Source organism: Mytilus edulis, chromosome 4 (assembly GCF_963676685.1).
Source record: "Mytilus edulis chromosome 4, xbMytEdul2.2, whole genome shotgun sequence".
Lineage (NCBI taxonomy): Eukaryota > Metazoa > Mollusca > Bivalvia > Mytilida > Mytilidae > Mytilus > Mytilus edulis.
Window position 1 is genome coordinate 69,503,578 of NC_092347.1, and position 21,750 is coordinate 69,525,327.

General features: G+C 30.7%; 1 protein-coding gene across 7 annotated transcripts in view; it reads right to left on the bottom strand.

The window, feature by feature from the left end:
* Positions 1-21,129, bottom strand: part of LOC139520361 (uncharacterized) — a 31,936-nt gene extending 10,807 nt beyond the window's left edge. Inside the window, exons 1-6 of one of the 7 annotated variants that reach the window (XM_071312937.1) lie at positions 20,997-21,111; positions 12,425-12,585; positions 11,717-11,805; positions 4,852-4,992; positions 1,994-2,186; positions 819-833 (exon numbers count right to left, since the gene is read on the bottom strand). In XM_071312937.1, the coding sequence (XP_071169038.1) occupies positions 819-833; positions 1,994-2,186; positions 4,852-4,992; positions 11,717-11,805; positions 12,425-12,568 (582 nt within the window). In that variant the 5' untranslated portion in view covers positions 12,569-12,585; positions 20,997-21,111. Of the gene's footprint in view, positions 1-818; positions 834-987; positions 1,003-1,993; positions 2,187-4,851; positions 4,993-11,716; positions 11,806-12,424; positions 12,586-17,663; positions 18,036-20,996 lie in introns of those variants that run through there. The other 6 variants (XM_071312938.1, XM_071312940.1, XM_071312939.1 and 3 more) reach the window with 6 other exon arrangements.
* Between the last annotated feature and the right edge of the window lie 621 nt (positions 21,130-21,750).

Below are 21,750 nucleotides of genomic sequence, written 5' to 3' on the forward strand. Positions count from 1 at the left end.
GAATATATTAGTAGAAAGTAAATTGAGACCAATGATACAATGTGATAAAATCAAATATTATTTTTTTTCAGTTTTTACCTTGTGTAGACATTCCTGTACATAAAAAGTTATTGAGATGAGTATACATAGAAGGCTTATAACTTTGCTCTGTCAGGCCACAGAAGAATTGGACTGATATGATTTAAACCCAGTGCTCATGCTGTATGGTATTTGGTTCAGACATTTACGTTGGAAGTTGAATGACATAGAAACATACAGTTAGTTTATATTTACCGGTAATGTTTTTAACCCCTTGTATAATAACAAATTTCTGTAGTACGAGTTTCGCATTTTTTTTAGAGAGATAAAAAATAAACATGTACCCTCACCTATACAAATGCAATTTTAGCGCATGTGGTGACTCTAGATCTGGTACTGGTATAATTAAGGTTCCTTGTCTAACCACCCAATCTTAACCCTTACACTTAAAAATTTCCAAGTTGTCAATAATGTTCATTTTTTAACATTAGAACAAGAATTGAGCAGATATTTTTATATATCCAATCAATGCAAGCAACCATGTTTAACTGTATTTCTATGTCTAAAAGAGAACTTTCCAATGTTTCTGAAGTTTTAGAGTTCTTTCCCCTACTTTGTTAAAGAGTTAATATACTACTGAGCTATTCATGACAAACTCTGAACAGGATTTTATTATGATGAATGAGATGCAATCAAGGCATGCAAAACATAATTTGTTTGGAACATGGAAAATAAACAATTTTTCCAAAAGAATTCATTCAGGTATAAAATGTGACCTAGTTGTCAAGGCGATAACTTACCTGTACTCGACGGCCCTAAAATTAGCATGGGCAAATCAAATAATGGAAATGGACAAATCAAACAAGGGCAATTCAAACCAAACAATTCATTTGAACTAATCGAAGAAAATAATACAGGCAAATTAAAAATAACTGGTACCAAAAAAAAAAAGTATTCAAGCACTTTTACCGTTTTGCGACCACGCTGAAAGATTTTGATAAAAAAACAAATTATATTTTAAATGTTTTTTTTCGTTTCTTCACTGAAAAACAAATTGTTGAAAAGCACAAGAGCAAGAGCAATATTCCAACTCTTAACAATTAAACAAATGTTTCTTTAGGTGTTTCAGGTACCTAAAATTTGTGATGGCTCAAATCATAAAAAATGGATTTATAGTGATCCTCATTTTTGTCTATTTATGAAAATACTCTATTAAAAAGGTATCTCTTTAAAATTTTCAAATTAAAAAATTCTTTATCACACCCTGTCCCCTTTGATATAAAATTATTGTTCTCAAAGTATCATAATACAACACTTGTTACATCAAAATAATGACCTAAAAATTAAAAAGGAAGCCATACCTAAAATCTACATAACAAGCTGTGCTAAATGTTTGAGATGGTAGTGTATTGACAGTGTGTGGTGTTCCATGTAAAGGAGCTTTTTCCAAATAATTGCATTTTCAAAAAGAGATTGTATTTCTTAAAGTTTGCTGTTTAATCTTAATTACATAAAGATTTAAAAATCATAAAATTATTTGTAGATATATGTTTGTGTCTGTCGGGTATATGGTGTTCTGCCATTAGTGCAATGAACTGTGAAAGCATCTGTATAATGGATAGTTTTGAAGGGATTCTGAGCGAAAAACTAAATTAAAATTACCAAACTGTAAATTTGCTAGAGAAAATACATTGTGCATTAATGAATTTGAATGAAATACAGAATATTAAATAAAAAATAATTTATGGATATAATTTACTTAGTTTTACATGGATTATCTCCCTTACCCCTTGGCATTTCTATTTCTGTTACAAAAAGTGGTGCTTTTTTCACTCAAATTAAATATTTTTATATACAGTGTACATAATGATGTTTTAATAACTTTGATAAATGATTCTTAAGCAATGCTGGCAAACAAACAAAACAATAAAAATGATTTACTAGCTTTGACAAAAAAATCTCAACAAATACAAACCAAATTTTCTGGGTTATTTTTCTCTGAAATGAGATATCTGGTAGCCCAGTGAGAGTCAACCAGGTACCAATTGTCATCAATGTAGACTGCATTCCAGCTGTGATTGTACTCGCTTCCCTTGAAATTATCTCCTGGGCGATAGTCAAGACCTTTAGCAAAACCTGTCAGAACAGCACAGTATACACCAGAATACCTATGAATAAATGATTAACCAATTAAACATTTTTATATATAAAACTTCAAAGTATATTATTGTTTTGATACTTGTAGCAGCTTTAAACCCAAATACAAGTAAATGTATAGATGTTTTCCACTAAGAAGTTAAGGTAAATAATGCAAAAACATAAAGAGAGAGAACATTTGCCATCATTATCTAATATGAAGCAACCCTTATTCTTTTTTTAAAATAAATACCCTATTGATCTTCATCATTTAAAAACTTGAGTAGATAGTTGTCTCATTGGAAATCATACCACATCTTATTTTATATTTGACTCTTTATCTATATCTAGGCTGCAATGAGAACATTTTGTGAAGGCTCATATTACTTAGGTGTTTGTGCCTCTTGGGCCCAAAGTTAGAAACTTAATTTCTTATATCTTGTATTCCCCTTTTTTCTAGTTTGTTCTTTTTTTTATCTGTATCTATAATTTGTACTTTTCTACAACAGTGCATTATTCAAATAAATTAAAGTCATCCATATGACTTGTGGGCAAAATTTTACTAATGAGCTTAAAATAAATATGTTAGTGTTAAAGTATTGTCAGTTAAAGGTGTATTTAATCCCTAGAGCCTGTTTACGATCAACATCTCCCCATTAATTAACCAGTGAGAAGAAATAACTCAGGCAGTTAACAGGTACAGTGTTATTACTTATTGAATTGTGGGTTTGATGGACAGATAAATAAATAAATTGGTAGATCTAATTTGATAATCTAATATCAGATAGTATCAGCTAATGTTCAGTCAGAAACAAAACTACAAGCCAGACATATGTATATCTATAGTTTCTGAATGGAATGTCACCTCAATCATCCTTGGGTATAAGGGGAAGAGTAATTATACTTCTAGATCATATATAATCAACATTGTAACCTTAAACAAATGGATATCTGTACATATCAGGGTGAAATATCACATTAATCTCCGATATCAGATCACTTTCTTTGGTTTTATTGTAAACATTTTTGTTGATATTTCTTTAAATGGCTTTCTCAATGTTTGTTTAATCAAATCAACTAATAAGGCCAGAAATTGAAACATTAATTTGTAAAATTCATAAAATAAAGTACAGATAATTAAAATTCCAAGTTACAATTCCCTGTTCAGGAAATGAAAGTAATAACTATAAAGCAACCATTTTACAAAAATAGACCAAGGATTATTGAGAGGGGTTTCCAAGGAAACAGTACAGATAAATCCTTTTTTATGGTGTATACATTGCACTTCCACCAAGTCTGTAAGGTAACTAGCATCAAATCAATAAATGCATCTTTTAAGATAATCAGTGGCTTCACTTAATCTTGTTTTTCCAGCCCTTTACTATAAAATCAGGGAAAAGCTATAGAGTTGAAAAGAAAGGATTATTTGTGTTAGATGAAGGAATAGATTTTCTTCAAATTTTTGTGGAGTTTTTTTTTGTTCTTTCTATTGCACACATTAAGGGTCTAAAATGAAAACAATTACGTTCAGTTGTGTATAAGAGGACTACAAAAATGATAAAAGTGCAAGTATTGGTAGGAAACTGTTAGCCCTTTTTCCTAATTTGTTATGTGATGTTCCATTATATTGGTTTATCCTAAATAACAACAAAATGCTTGAGAAGCTTTATCCTACTCCATTAAATCATGTTAAGCATATAAAGTTCATTCCAAGTTTACAATCATATAAATGTTTAATCTAATCTGTGATCTACTTCTATTATATAAGTTATCATGATAATGATTGACAAACTAGACCTGTTTTTTCCTTTACACCTACACTTTCAATGATATGCAACAACTGAAATATTTCTGATATCAAACAAATCAAAATTGTAAAAGATATTTAAGAAATAGCAAATTGATTGAACGTCCACATGGAAAATCAATATCAATGAGAAAGCAACCTAACAACAAAAGAAAAGAAAGATATATAGAGGTCAACGAACAGTTTTCAACAATAGACCTCATCCTGGACATGACATTCACATGCATGAAATATTTGCCACTGGACGTTAACCAATCAATCAACAAAAGACGTGTGTCAATCTAAAAATAATGATTCCACTTTTTCAAATTCTAAAAAAAAATTTGACCACTTTAACAGCGACTACAAATAAAGATCAGCCACTATCACCAGGTTATATTTACTAAGCACGGCGAATTGTAAATAATGGATAAAGTTAGAAAGAGAAATCCATACTATTGACTAATAACTTCAAATGTAATACTAATGTCCTAATGGTAAATTACCCAACCCACTGAGATACATGTATTTTACCTATACAACTTATAAACACTCACAGACCACACAATAATTCATGTTAAAATGTGTAAAATATGACAGGAAAATAATACATTTGTTCAACTAGTGTGGGTATTACCATGTTTTATAATGCACATCCTGTTAAAGCTGTACTAAAAGTTTGACTGTACTTGTATCTTTGTTGTACACACCCTTTCAAGGACATATATAGACATTAAATTTTGTTTGTGATTTTTAAAGACTTGTTTGGATGCTTTTTGTTTAAGATTATTTAGTAGAATTGGCTTAAAATGGTCTTATTCTTCCAAAACCAGCATTTATCCATCAATGTCAAAATTCAGTCACTAAAATATTTGCTTTCCTTCACACTATTTATTATTCATAACATTTACCCGCAGAATGTTTCAAAGATTCTAGCATATGTGCCCTTCTTGTTTTTAAACGAAACCAACACCTCCTCAGGAGAACCTTTTTGGACATCCTGGAAACTGATTGTGTACATATTACGTGATGTCATCCATCTGAAGATTGCTCTGAAACAGAATAAATATCAAATTAAAATCAGATCATAAAAGGAATTTAAATGATAAAAGAGCACAAATACAATTTACTATGTAGGTTATCTGTTATGGCATTTAGCTGAAAAATGATGATTATTTGAATAACTTTATATAAAGTGAAGCTAATTTATATTTTAACGTTAGACACACAGGGGTACATAATGATCTCTTCCATACAACAGAACATCTTTTTCAACTTAGTAAAACAAACATTTATAAATCTACTCGATCTGTATGTAAACAAGAAATTACTTTGTGCATGTCCAGGCCTTTCAGGGCATTGCATAGTAAACTATTATTTAAAACTGCCTATGTCAAAATATTATGTTCAACATTTTATTGTGAAAATATAAGAAATATAGGTAAGGAAACCCTGTTATGGTAGAGAACTGTTCACCTACATTTCACAGAGAGTTTACATTATACATAATGTTCTACATGCATTCATCTACATTTTACTATAAATGGAATTGACCTTGATTATTTTAAAATCCAGAAAGTTTAAATGTTTTTATTTATGGGCACAAGACATTTGAAAGTTGCCTAAGGAAAAATGCCAACATCAATCACTTTTAAAACCTGAATACCACACTAAGTTCCTGCAAACTTAATTGATATTTGAGAAATTGGGCATTCACTCAATTAAAGTTAGTGCACTGCAAATTAAGAGGAGTTTGATATAATTTCATGAGATGATTTTCTAATCAAAAGTTTCACAAGCACTGGTTATGCTGTGTTCAAATACAAAGCTGCATATATACTAGAACTTGACCAATAATTAAGAAATTTTACTTGTAGGTGCTTGCAGTTTAGAATAGCTGATTTATTTCAAGCTATTACCCTATTACTTGGTAGGTATTATCCTAGTGTTAAGTGACATAACTGCATATTTAACCAGATGGAGGATGAAGAATGTACTGACTAACAAACAGACAGACACACACATTCTGGAATACACAATGTCCACAACTAATGTTGGCAGGGCATAACAGGAAAATGACAAAGTATGAGGTTTGCTTTAGATAATGAAAACAATATATCACTTTAAATTTCAAAATGTATGCATACTGGAAATTTACTGCATATAAGTAAAACATTAAAGCTACCCTTGCTTCAGTAATCTATATACAGTGAAAGTCTACCATGACCTTGAAATATTTTATAACTGCTGTATAGCAATCAATTTCACAATAAAGATTACTTGATGTGTAACAGCAGTATCTATTTTATTGTTGTACAATGGAGGAGAACTAATCCCATTAAAGTTTATAACATATACACCTGTATAAAAACTGAAGAAGGTGCTGCATACAGGTACAAAACTACCTGTGCATGAAAATATCAGTTTATTTCCCGAAACACAAGTGAACTATATATTATAGAATTATTCATTCATAAATTTTCATTTAACCAATTTATACAACACATAAAAATGGTGATATAAATTTTTTCCTATAATTTAAGTAATCCTGTATATACCTTTTTGAAGTCATAGCGACATTTTTAAATGAAATTTGGGTATATAACATATGCATGATATATGGGTTTTTAAAATATATTTAAGACCTAAGGACAAGCTGAGCGTTCAGATCAAATTTCAGCCTCGGTCTGAACTTAAAATTCTATAGTTAATCAAAATTTGACTAGTATTTCACAAACAATGACTTGCTTTCTAATACATAAATGAATTATTGAAAAGATGTCACTAAGAATGCCTTACTATAGATATTACATATTGAGTTTCAGAAAAAACCCATTAACATGTACAGATACATTCTGTATGTATGTGCCTGTCCCAAGTCAGGAGCCTGTAATTCAGTGGTTGTGGTTTGTTGATGTGTTACATATTTGTTTTCCATTCATTTTTTTGTACATAAATAGGCTGTTAGTTTTCTTGTTTGACTTGTTTTACATTTGTCATTTCGAGGCCTTTTATAGCTGACTAAGCGGTATGGGCTTTGCTTATAGTTTAAGGCTGTATGGTGACCTTTAGTTGTTAATTTCTGTGTCATTAAGTCTCTTGTGTAGAGATGTCTCATTGGCAATCATACCACATCTTCTTTTTTTATATATAATAACATAGCCATTGGCTAGCATTACTACATGCAAAATATTCTGTTATCTTCAAATCTGTGAATTACATCTCAAGATATGTTAGACTAATACTGCTTAACACCTACACATTTGTATATGTTAGTCAGACAGATAATTTGTGAGAAATGTACAAGAACTGAATTTAATTACATTTCAAGAATTTTTTGACACATCCCTGTAAAAAAAGAAAGAAGTAATTCTTCAAGTAGAGAAACAAATTTCTATCATATCTTGTGTTGGGTTCAATCCAATTTTCTATTTCTGTCAATCTCAGAGCCCTATCCACACTGTAGAAATGCAGACAGCTAATTATAAATTATATATAATGTAAAAATAATGTACCCTGCCACTTAATACAATAGAAATGCAATTAAATATACAAGAGTTAAACTGTATAGTGTGACTCTGTGTCTATCATAAAGCAGCTTTAGGCTAAATAGAGGAGATTTATTTATAGATTTGCTATACCCCCTACATTTCAAATGATATATGCTATTACCAGAATTTTTTTTTTTGCAGTTAAGACAAACTTTCAAACATTTCTTACACAAATGTATATGCAAATGACTTGTTTAAACCAATTTAATTTCCTAAACTACATGTATTATTCCACTGCATGTTGATCTTGATAGCAAAATCAACAGTTGATTGGTTGAAACTATCACACATGACGTCCAACAAAACTTCATATTCCCCTCTGAACATTGGGATTGCCTTGTGCTACATTACCTGCGAATAATGTTTAAATAAAACATTTTGATAGGGTTTGTTTTACAAAAGATTTGCCCCCAAAAAAACCATAATGCCCATGTAAGAGGGTCATAAAACATGGTTTAGATTGGCGAACTTTTAAATACATTTACTATTTTATAAAGCAGTATATATTTACAGCAAAGAAAGAGTTCAGACCAAAAACCTTGATTGACATTATAAATCACCGATGTAAGTAATGGAAATAATGAAAAAAATCCTGTAAACTAATTCAATAGCTACATTGTACATGTAAACATAGAATGATGTATGATAATTGGATTATAGATCAAAATAAGGCAGAACCTAAACAGTCACTGACCTATACACAAGTGATTCACACTATCACAGAACACTGTAATACATGTACATTGATGAATACTTTGTCTAATTAACTGGATGTTTTTGTACTCTCTTCTCTTTCTTAGATATAAAGTACAGATCTAATGCCAAAAAATGCAGAAATTTGACAGTATCTGAAATTTATTTCTGAAATTTGTGTGCAGCACTTGTTACACCTTATTTGGCTATAGGTAATAAGAATCTGAGAATTCAGATGACTAAATTCAGAATTAGTAATCATGATTTAGAAATAGAGAGAGGTTGATACAGGGGACTTCAGGCAATGGATAGAACTTGTAATCTTTGTAAAAAAGAAGTGGAAGATGAACTCCATTTTTTACTTAAATGTTCATCTTTGGAAAGTGAGAGAGTTTCCATTATTTCCAACATAGTTAAAAGTTACAAAAACTTTCACCATGTTCACAATTTAGATCATCAATCACAATTTATTTGGCTAATGTCCAATGAAGATAGTCACATTTTTAATCAAGTGAGCAATTTAATTAATAATTTAAATGTTGTTCGAAAACAACTATTAGAAACTTAGTGAGTTTATACATTTTACTGTAAAAAGACAGAGGCATAATTTAGATATTTGTACAGTTTCTTATTGTAGGATCATAAAAGCACCAGGGGAAAAACCAGAATATTTAAATTCAGTTTCCTATATTTTTTAGGATCACTGTATTTGTCAAAGTTGAAACATGATACATTTTATAAATATACATTAGTGTGTCTTTCTTTTCTCTTCGTTGTAATCATTGATTTAATTGTACTCAAATAATTGTAATCATTTTGTAATCATTGTACCAAATTTAAATTGTGATTATTCTGCCTGTAATGGGCTTCTTTAATTGACAATAAAATATATTTTGATTTGATTTGTTACATGTTATTGCAGCTTTGATTAATGGTACAGTGTAAATGTTTATTTTTTTATATTAAAAATCAAATTACTGAAAAAGGGTAATATATAAATAAGCACAAAGAGTTTATTCTCAAACAATGACTCAAAGCTGTATCATATCCAAAAGTCAAGTTCAACATAAGGGGAGGGTTCAGACTACCCCCATGAAAAACAAGAGTGCACACACTGAAATTTCTCGCCTTCTTTACTAATCATTGATATTATGTTGATAGTCCTAAGTATAAAGCTTAATTACAACTGTCACATAAACTTAACATTAACCAATATAGCTAAACAAAGACCAATGAACCATGAAAATGTCTGACGGGCATGAGGACCTTGCAAGGTACGCACATACCAAATATAGTTATCATATTACTTATAATAAGAGAGAATTTAACATAACAAAAATTTTGAACTTTTTTTCAAGTGGTCACTGAACCATGAAAATGAGGTCAAGGACATTGGACATGTGACTGATGGAAACTTCGTAACATGAGGCATCTATATACAAAGTATGAAGCCTTTCACCTTCTAAAATATGAACCTTTTAAGAAGTTAGCTAACACCGCCGCCACCGCCTCCGCTGTAGCCGCCGCATTACTATCTCATGGGACACAACTGCCCCCATTTGTGTATCATATAAAGATATAAAGGGACATAAATACAGAATTATAAGAGTGACACAACCAAAAAATGTACTTGATCTGAGTTTTGCGGTAGAAAGTATTGTGTATTAGTTTCATAATATTTGGTTGAGGCAAACTTAAGTTAGAGAACAGAAACGAAAAATTCAGTAACCCCACTAAAATTCAAACTGTGTTTTGTGGTAATAAGCATTGTGTATAATTTTTGGTTGAGGCAAACTAAAGTTAGAGAACTAAAGCCAACTTTGGGATGTACAGACATACAGGCAGACAAGGGTAAAACTCAATGCTATCTCTGCCACAGAAGAGGCATAAAAAAATACTGAGAAAGCTGATTTGAGATTAAGATTGCAGTATGACTATGAAAGAGAGCAGTATGACCCAATAACCCCCCTCAGAGAGATCCTAGCTAGACCTGTGTATCAGGCTACTGACCATAACATATATCTTGTATATCAAACTGTGCAGTACTATACATGTTCTGATAAGGTATCTTGAGAGAAAATAATAAAATCTGGGAAGGAAAAGTAACTGATTCACAGCAAATCTGTTTCTCATTTCTTTTGTTTGTTTTCTTCAATAATAAGTTGATATAAATCTAGGAGATAAAGCTTTATTTACTGATAATACCAATGAGGGACCTGCAATTACACCTCTCTATTATGTTAAGACTGCAAACAAGGTTCAAGCCTAATCTTTCATTTATGACCAGAAGAACCATAGTGAAAGTCACTAAGTGACTTTAAAAAAACAAAAAACTTCTGACATGTAAAGCTGCATGAGCAGTTCCTAATACAAACGCCCTTTTATGACCCTATTTTGACACTCAAGGTACATGTATCAGAACTAAAATAGGGTTACATAGTACTATGAATTTTAACTCAAGTAATTTAAAGATATACAAGTATAAGATATACCTCTAAGGGTGCTAGCCTGATGGCAATATCTATTTTAAACCATGATATTATCATAAATCCAAAATTAAATTTTTCAATAATTGGGATAAGGGGAGTCTTTCTGAGGGTTGACCTTTTTGGGACAAAGCATGAGAAAGGCAGGATCCAGTTCTATCTAAAGTTAATACAGGTACTTATACTGATCTCATAACCAAGCTAATACAGGTACTTATACTGATCTCATAACCAAGCTAATACAGGTACTTATACTGATCTCATAACCAAGAAAAAAACCTAAATCAGAACATTGACAGAATATTCTGGTATAAGCTGCCACACATGTAGTCAGGTTTACTCTTTTACAGACTGAACAACATTTCACTTGCAATACAACAACATTAAATGAGATCAATTGAATTCCTACCAATTATGTTTATATCCTCATTACTGATCAATAAGACTTACAAATCAATTTCGTCAGCTAACATTAAAATTCTATCAGAACTTATGTTTTTTTATCTACATTGTATATACAATTTACGTACAACAGAACTAAGCCTAAACTAGGTTCAAGGGGAAAACAGAAGTTACTGAATACATTCCAAAATCTATTAATTGTTTAAACATTGTTTGAAATTTGAGAGCCTTACGACCTCAGGTACAAATAAGTACTGCTGTGATTGTGTAGAAAGAATTTTCTGATAAATCAACTATAAATTGAGAAAGTTTCTATCATGTTATCAGATAAAAAGATGCTGATCATAACAATTTGGATCTGATTCTACTGATGAGGCCATAGAAATACATTTATTCGTTTTCTCATTAATTTTACCTACAAAGTATTTCGAATAAACAAGATTCTAATCCAATGTTCATCACCCAAGAAGATAAGATTTTATACTGCATTTTAGTCTCAAACTTTGAAATGACCTTCATTCCTGACTGTAGATCAGATTCTATTGCACATTTGCAATGTACACTAATGATTAGATAACTAAGGAGCAATAAACTGAATAAAGGTACATTTGTATCTATTCAAATCAAGTCAATGAGGATCCTACCTTGCTTTTTCTAAGTCTGACTGGAATCTTTGACTGTGTATTAAGTGCCAAATAAGATCTCGGAATGTTTTGTGTTCTGTCTGGGCTACCTGTGAATAAGAAAAGTCATTTTACCAAGTGAAAATATAAGGTTTCTTTAATTTTGTATGGAGAAGCTTGCTAATTCCCCAGATTTAAGGTAAAAAAGGAAAATTTTATACTGATTTAAAATAATTCTATGTAATCTTTAAGGTTCAAAGATGAGTTGAGATTTTTTTTAAGGTGAATGAAAAAAATCATGTTAATCATGCAAGTCCTGGAAAAATAGTGTGTGAATAAAGTTCAATAAGATACATAAAGACATGCCTAAAGCTGTGAAATAAAATTTTCTTTTTGAGACTAATCACTGTGTTTGTACTAACATGAGCAACATGAGGTGTGCCAAATATGGAGCAGGATCTGCTTACCTTAAGGCGCACCTGAAATAACCCCGTTTTTTTTTGGGGGGGGGGGGGGGGGGCTCATGTTGATCAATCTTTAGTTTTCTATGTCGTGTGTACTGTTTGTCTTTTTCTATTAATTAAATCCGTAGCATTGCCACTTTACTTTGGACTTGAATTTCCACTTTTGAACCTTTTGCCCCTCTTTTATCCTTATGATCTTTGCAATTATACCTCAGAAGTTTGTTGAAAATTTCTGAACATTGATCTTTTTTAATCAATTTTTTACCTGAACTGCATGTTCATCAATTAAACGAAACTGGTTAACATCTCTGTAGATGTCAAACTTTCTGTATCTGGACCGTATTGGTGGTGGGAGTTGCTTCCCTTGTTGTAATATGTTGACAGGATTAAAATCTCTAGGGGCTGCCATCTTTATAACTCAGATTACTGAAAAATAAAATAATCTGAAATAAATGTTCATATTGATACATACAATTATATATTCCCTTGGATGAATGATTGGAGTGTTTATGACTTATGGGTAAATTTTACTTTCAGGAAAAACACATGTATGAATATATATAAACCATTCTTAAAAACAACATGAAATGCTGGGGTGACCATGAATATGATGGAACCAGGATATACAATTTTTTTCACGGTCCAAGAGATTAACACGGCTCTAACATTTTTGGGCTGGTGCAAATGTACTGAAAAATGTCATCACCTGAAACTTGCAGTGAAGAAGGGTAATGAAATATTGTTTCATCTGCATGATCTGGTTTATTTAAAAACAAGAAATATTACCATATTTTCAACGTACACCATCCAATTTAATGTGTATTGCATAACATTTAAATTCAAATTATGTGGTAAATACAAAATACAGTACACAAATAAAATACGATGATGCAGTGTACACACGTTGAAGGTAAAGGATACGGAATCTGGCTCTGAATCTACTCATCACCTCATATAATTATTGTACACAAACTTTCAATCTTGCTTGCAAGCAAATTTAATGTTATTGTACAAAATGCAGTGTAAAAATAACGATAGAATAAGCAAATGTGAATCAAGTGATATAACTGCCAATTTGTATTCCAACTACTGACTACAAAAAGACAACCAGAAACCCGATGTTCATTGGTTGTCGTTTGTCCATGTGGTTCATAAGTGTTTCTTGTTTTTTTTTATATAAATTAGACCATTGGTTTTCCTGTTTGAATTGTTTTACACTATGGTAGTAATTTTCTTAGCCCTTTATAGCTTGCTGATGGGTATGAGCCAAGGCTCTGTGTTGAAGACCGTACATTATTTTGACCTATAATGGTTTACTTTTACAAATGTGTCATGGATGGAGATATGTCTCATTGGCACTCATACCACATCTTCTTTTATCTAAGAAAATGAAATCTACATGTCAATGTACAGAGTCAGCAAGCTAAGACAAATAAGCTATAAATTGTATTGGCAAAATAATGTAAGTATCTTTACATTGCACACTGTACCGACACTTTATTCTTTTTCAAATTAGAAAACAGGGTTAGATTTAATTCAGTGATTGTGTACTATTATAAAGTACTTGATAAGTTTAAAAATCACTTCCTTTTCATGTAAAGTTCATTATAAATGCTAATGTAAACACTGACATGGTTGAATGCTATACAAACTTGCATAATTCAATCAGTAAACATTAAATTTGAAATATGAATATGAAAATGCAGCATTGTGTAATTTTTAGCCCAAAGTAATAACAAATATTACATGAAAATGTACAATCTGAATTTGTCACAATGAAAGGATAAAATTTAAAACATTTCGGTGTAACATTTTTCTGGTGGTGTCTGTACATTTAATGCTTTTAAAAATTTGATAAACATGTTTGGATAATAAAGGAAATATCAATAAATAAAACCAAGCAGAGCCACAGCTCTGTGTTGAACACCATACTTTGACCTATAATGGTTTACTTTTACAAATTGTGACTTGGATGGAGAGTTGTTATATTGGCACTCATACCACATCTTCTTTTATTTACATGTACATGTGTATAATGTATATCCTGCTACTGCAAAAATGTACATTTTTTTTGCTTGGCCTAACTTACTAACATATAAACAAAAGTGAAAATGATCTATTAATTCCATCAAACCATGTAAATTTCTTAGCCATTTGAGTAGCATTGGAAATACTGTGAAGTGTCTAACAATAGACAATCTCATTACAGACAGTGAAATTACAAGCTAGTTTTTCATAACATTCTTAAGTATGTAGTAATGATTGATTTACCATCCTATCATGTGGAAGTATAACCTTGATACTGACTATCTTTCTGATGTAGTATTGAACATGTTCAGGATGGAACAGTGTAGAGAAAGGTCACTTAAAACAGGGGCTTATCCAAAAATAAAGGGGTGTGTTAAATGATAAGGCTTTGATCTTTATAATTAAACAAATCTTTATAATTAAACAAATGCAATAGTCCTTATCAAACAAAAAATCTTATTAAGCTAGTAAAAAAAATTCAAACAAAATTTATCCATCGCAGAAATAATGTGTAAAGGTTGTTTAAAAATGCCCTTCACAATCCCACATACCGTAGATACTCGAGTATAAGTCGGAAGTTTGGGAGTAAAATTCAGAATCCAGAGAGGGGTACCGACTTAAAGGCGAGATCCTTAGACCAGAGGAAAAATCCAAGCTCAAGAAAAGTGGTCAGATGTGAATATCTTGAGAGCACAAGAGTCAAGTATCATATGATTTTAATATGAATACAAAAATTGGCAAGATATTTGGTCTTTGTGTTAACTTTCATCTTGAAAGTCAACAGACAATGATAGTGGTCATCTGAACAATGATAAAGTACTTGTATAATCAGTTTGATGCAGATGGACCAATATGCTGGCTGTTTTGTCTTAACAAGATTTTGACCTGGACCCTTGGACCCTATTTATTCTGACCTATAAAATAGATAGAGGGTCTTCATGGTCAGAGGGATATTGTACATGCACAATACCTCAAATATTAAATGTACCAAATAATGTATGATACCAAGAATCCAAGTTTGATGAGGTTTGTCTGTATGATAAATTTGACACAAACACTCGATCTCAGCTTGGTCTATCAACTTGGACTTTAAAACATAATCCTCTTTTCATGATAATTATGATTATTAAATAGGACAATATCATTACGTTATCCTTAATCTCCCATAATGTATATTTTTGGAAACTGTTAGATATGAAATTTGAGTTCTTTATTCTATACCATTATACTATTATATACACCGAAGAATTCAAATGTATACATGTAGTCTATTGATCATCTACAACATCCACAAAGACTATTTTACACAGCTAGACTTGCCATAAAATTCTTTATTTGTAGAAGAATTATGAATAATCAATTTTCTATATCAGTATCAGTATTTATAAAGTGATAAGAGGTGTGGGCAGCTAAAAACATTCCTTTTAAACCCATAAATCTTAAATCTGGAGGTGGATCTCAATTTATATGTATTTAAAAAAAAAATTTATACAAAAATGTATAATCTGTTATGTGAGTTTACATAGCAGGGGAAAAGGCCAGATATATTGCTTGAGATGAATAAATAAATATATATAGGCTGCACACATGTGACTTGCATATTTTTACATAATTTTATAAAATGTATAACATTGTACAAGGACCTTAAATACCAGTAGGTAAAAAATCAAGGATTAAAATACTAATACATGTCCATAATTATTTCTAGGAATCTTTAAAGTATATCTTGATAACGATGCTTGTTGAGAGTAAAATACCCATTTTTTGTTTCGGTGATTATCGTAGATCTAACCCTCAATCTAACCCTGCTTTCAATGTATTTAACAAGGAATAACTTTACTGATGAATACATGTACATACTTTATCCTGTAAAACACTGTAAACAACTTTTATATGTAGACAGGGGATAAAAATCTAAGCTCAAATTCTACTACAATCTGAAATGCACTAGTTAAAATTTGCAATGATGCACAACATATGGATTTATAATCAATAAGAATGCTGACAGCCAGAAATTCAACAGCTGTTCTAAAAATAAACTCTGATGCAGCAATAATTTTTAAAGTACATGCAAGCATATATATAAATATATACATTTCATCTGGTTGTATGGATGCATGTACAATAACTTATGTATGTAATTTGAATTAAAACCACTGGTTAACAGATCCATGTAAAGATGCTTCTGGTAGAGATCTAAATACAATGAAAATATATTGACTGACTCTGAAGAGAAAAGGGTGATTTTTTAAGTCCCCCAATCCATTCTTTTCCCAATCCACACAAGTTCTGCCTTTGAAATTGAGACCTTTCACATTATGATGAATGGATATTTATTAACCTGCCAAGTTTTAATATAATTAGTTGTGATGGTCAGACCATTGAGGGATTAATATTAGTGTCAGATAAACATTACAGAAGTAATCAATAACACCCAGACTTATTACATAACAACTGCATCACTCTTACTAATGGAAAATGATAATGATCAGAAAGTATCTGCTTGTCCTCATATACATGTACATGTAGTCCCACAAAAACAGCAAACGCACATACATATGAGAGAACACGAAACAAAATATGATAAGTTCTTTTTGTAATTGTATAAAATATGCAATTTCACTGACTATTTACTAACTTGGGGACAATACAAGAATTATTTCAGTAAAAGCAGGGTACCCAATGGGAATATACATGTAAATTCAGATGTTCTCAAACTGGGGTTGGATACATTCTTTCTTTCAGGTTTTTTTTTTAATCAAATTTGACTTAATAACAATGTAGATGATACCCCTTGAAGACATTCTCATCCCCATCCAACAATTTCTGGATTTACACCTGCTTTAATATTTGATCAGTCCATCTTCTTGCCATTTGGTTAGGAAAGGGAAAGTGTAAACCATGATAATGATGAATCCTGCAACAGACTTCAAAATCTAATGCAGGGTTCTATGGAAGAGTTAAATAAGTACTTATTCTTGGAATTTGCCTTGAGGATTATGTACAAAAGTTACATATTATAAATTAATTTGCACATTCAACTCTGTTTAGTGAATTTATTTCAAATCCATCATTGTGGCACTGTACATGAACATTTTATCTAATACTAAACATTTGTAATTAAACATTGAATTTAAAAGTAAGCGAGGATAAACTGATGTATTAAAAGGAATGTGAAATAAGTTTTAAATCCTCCATTTTACATTTTCTTTTCTCATTTTAATGTAAAATCAATGTAGTAACACCCCCACATAAATCTTATTTCAAACAGGTTATCATATTATAATCTTACACACATAAAAAAACTTCAAAGTTGGAAATTCAAGTTGAAGGTCAAAAGTAATGAATTGAAGGGTGGAGATTTTCACTTCATCAGCACTTTTTACTAAGTACGAATTTCCTTTAAATTATTACTGAAAATGTTTATAACAATCAAAAATCAAAGTAAGATTATAAATATCAAGAGTATGACTCACCTTTAAAATGTTAACTGATCTGATCAAATCCTTTATCAAAATACAAAAAAAACTTAGAAATGCATGGTTAAGCGACACTTGTTTTCACGATGTTTTCACTGACACAGTATGCGACAATTTATTTGAAAAAACAAGGACAGAATTTTCTACACAATTTTCACCTATGTTATCTGAATTCCAGACTGCCTACTTGCTATTTACAATATTATTCATCATGTCAGAGGAAGCCTCTCAACCACAAAGTTGATTTGAGGTTAGCAGGAGGTGTTTACTTGTACATGAAGGTTGGGTACAAGGAAAACAATGTACAGTATTATTGTGTTGTCTGCATTTTTACCTATTGTTGATTTTGTTTTCTATATCGTCAATTACATTTTGACACACCTTCAAAAGAATCTTGGTGTAATGTCACCTGATTACAAAACATGTAGTATTCTTGTAATGTACAAAATGTAACAGTAAACACCTTTATAATTTGGTCTCTTTTACAAGACTTTCTTCAAAAGCTCATCAATAAAAAAATCTATATATAGTCCATTTTACATATTAAAATATTTCTGTTTATTACATTTCTTGTAATACACTATGATTACCATAATTACTTTTTGACAAGGTAACTATAATAACAGTTTCAAAGTGTATTCTCAACAAAACTAGAAACCTAGGTTATCTGCAAAATCAGCTAGTGTGTACATGTAGATATTTTTTTAAAGTTCACCTTATACATGTATGATTGGGTATTGAAATATGTTAGTTGTACTGTTTTGAACTTGTAGTAAAACAAACCGTTCAATCAAGTAAATGACATGCATGTGCATATAATGATTTTTTTAACAACTTACTGAACTTGAATACATTCTTGTTGATATTGTCATGCAATTTAAGGTACTAAAGTGTGGATGTACTGTCTTTTTTAAATTCTTGGAAATCTGCATATTAAAACCACATTGAAAAAAAATGTGACAACAGAAGGTTCAGAGATCTTGGGTATGTCACATTCTCAGTCATTAAAAATTAATAAATACATTTATGCATGACATGATGATGTATAACATTACACCTCCCTGTTATTATAAACGTACCTGCAGATTCAATACATTTAAATTGCACATTTTAACTTCAGTTGATAGATGCAAACTAAATGTACATGTAGAAAATAAATTGGCATACAACACCAATTTTTGCTTATAAAAGGTATCTTTAAAGGTAAATGGCTTCATTTTCACCATGCTACCAACACTACATTTCTAGAATAAAATATTACATTTGAAACTTCTAACTTTCCAACTACATGTAATCTATTAATATGTAAGAGTACACACAATGACATATAAATGCATGGAAGGAAAAGCAGTTACATGTAGCTACAAATATACATGTATTCTTATGATCAGATTGAATAGCATGGGATTTCCTCAGACTATATTAAGGTTGAAGCAATATTGACTTTTAAAGGTGGTATAACTGATGTAAAAAATGTAGTGGGCTTTTAATAATTTGTCGACAAGAATTAAGGTATAATTTAATACTAAACAATATAGCTTATTCAAGGATAAACTGAAACTAAAAGATATGTGCAAATACTAGGAGATTGAAGTTACATTTGTACATGTCAATGAGACAACGACCCATGCCAGCCAATGGCACAAAAAATCAACATAATTCTTGAGACAAAATGACAAGCTCTACACTGCCAAGAGTATAGAGAAAAAGTCATTAATTGTAGACTATCAAAAACTTTAAATATAAATAAGATTCAGATACAAGACCAGTGAAAAGGTTAGTGGAGAGGCTTGTGAATAAGTATAAGCTCTTTTTCTCCAAGGTTTATAACAAATAATTCTGGAAATTAATGTCATGCAAATACACACTTTTTTATCTTTAGCTATATGTACATGTATGTATTCATCTCTCTTTTCAAATCTAAATATTTACAAACATTTTTTGGCTGTGTTACAATTGGCTTGTTTTAGAGTATTTGCATTTTAATTGTTACTGCTACATGCAGAAGCATATAATGCATGTACTCAGATATTTACTGACAATTCTGTTTAGTTTGATTTGATTTTTGTTTTTCATACAAATTTTCCAGGAAAGTACATGACATGTACCTTTGCTTCAGTTAATATCTAAATTTAAAAGCAGAGAAAATCTGGGAACACTGACACAGTTACTACTGAATATCATTGAGTGTTTCTTAATAGAATAGATTGTTGTGAAATAGAACTGCTCACAAATACATGTAATAGGAACAAGAATATTTATCATGTTTATTATTCCAATCAAGGCCCTTATAGCTCTTGATATTAAACATTTCACCATGATAATAGGTAATGTAATAGATAATAACAGTATATACCATATGCCTTAAACTTGTTGCATTTGATCATGAATGATTCAACATGTACATGCATATGTAAATGATTGTGCTTTTCACATAAATTTACAAATGCATGGGACTAATAATAAAAAATGAAATATAGAGTACATGTAGATGAACTTGAGACAAATAATAGGTCCATGCAAAAAGAGGACTTCAAATTGTAACTAGCAGCATTTTGAAAGATCAGTGCTATTATTGCTATTCCTCATCTTGACAGTTAATTGAATGAAGTTTCACACTGACAAAAAAAATCATAACGCAAGATCAAGATAACCCTGAGGAGATGAACTCAAGTGTATAGTATAAATGTCTATAGTCAAGATCAAGCTTCAGCAATTACTTCACCAAATTTATATGCAATTGAACAATTGATAATTGATAAATGCCATGTAAAACTGGTACAGTTCTCTTCATTTTCATCTACAAAGGACTTGTATCATAACGATTATAAACATAATTATGAAACTTGTACATAGGGAAACTTGACGATCATTAATAAACTACAAAATGTAATAAATGCACTTTACAGAAAGCTATGACACCTCTCTGCAATCAAGGATCTATCAAACTCTAACATCAGATGTCGTGCATACCTACAATTGTATTATGTATAGATCTTTTCATTAGGACTGATGACAAACCCCCCTTTTCTTCAATATTGAATAATTATAACCAACGAACCCTGATTGCATCAACTGCAATATGTGTTAACATTTTATTTGCATATATAACACGTAATTTAAACGAAAAGTTTATTCAAATTATATATTTAAATGTCATAAATGAGTAATGTGTAAAACTTGCAAGATGCCCAAAACCGGAAACTTACGTTTGTTCCGAATGGATGCCGGCCGGTCCCAAATAAACTGTTTTTCCCTCAACAACATTTATGAAAGATTTGTGTATTGTCACCTTCTATATGTTTTAAATGTTAAAAATGCTTTGCCTACCTTAGCTAAAAATGCAAGTAATCAGGTTAAAATCACTGGGACAGGGTGGAATTCAGCTGAGGTATCCTTTCGGCTTCTGTTTATCCCCGCATGCGCATTTGAAAGATGCAAAAACAGGTGCTCTAAGGGAAATAACTCTAACTTACCACTGATTTTGTCTTGCGTTTTCAAGGTTTTGTGTTAAAAAAAAATCAAAATATCATTATTCCTAATCAAAGGGCACATTAAGGGATCTAAATCAACAAAAAATACAAAGTTCGTACAATATCCACACAGACGACACATGCAATCTAACAAACATACTGATTTTTATTAATTAAATATGTATATGGAAACATGATAATGAAAAAAATTAATATGTACATGATAGGAGAGAGCCAGTACAAAGAGGAATAACTATATTTATTTATCTTAACTTTTGTCTTTTTTTACCTGTCTGATCTGGAAATTTTTATAGACTAAAATCTGTATTAAAAACTAAATCTTCATTTGTCATTATCCAGATAAAGAGATTTTCTAAATTCATCTTTTTCAGCTTTGGAAACTTTTGAAATACATTTTGTGCATAGTTAGCCTAGAATTTTCGCTTCGATGGACAATCGCTAATCATTGAGCTATCATCCCAGACTATTAATTCTGTTGCAAATTCACAATCGGAAGATCGTCCGACATCTCCGTTTTGGATATAATTATGAACGAAGATTTTTTTAAATGGAGGCCAAATTAAGCCATACAATATCATTTTCCGTTGTCA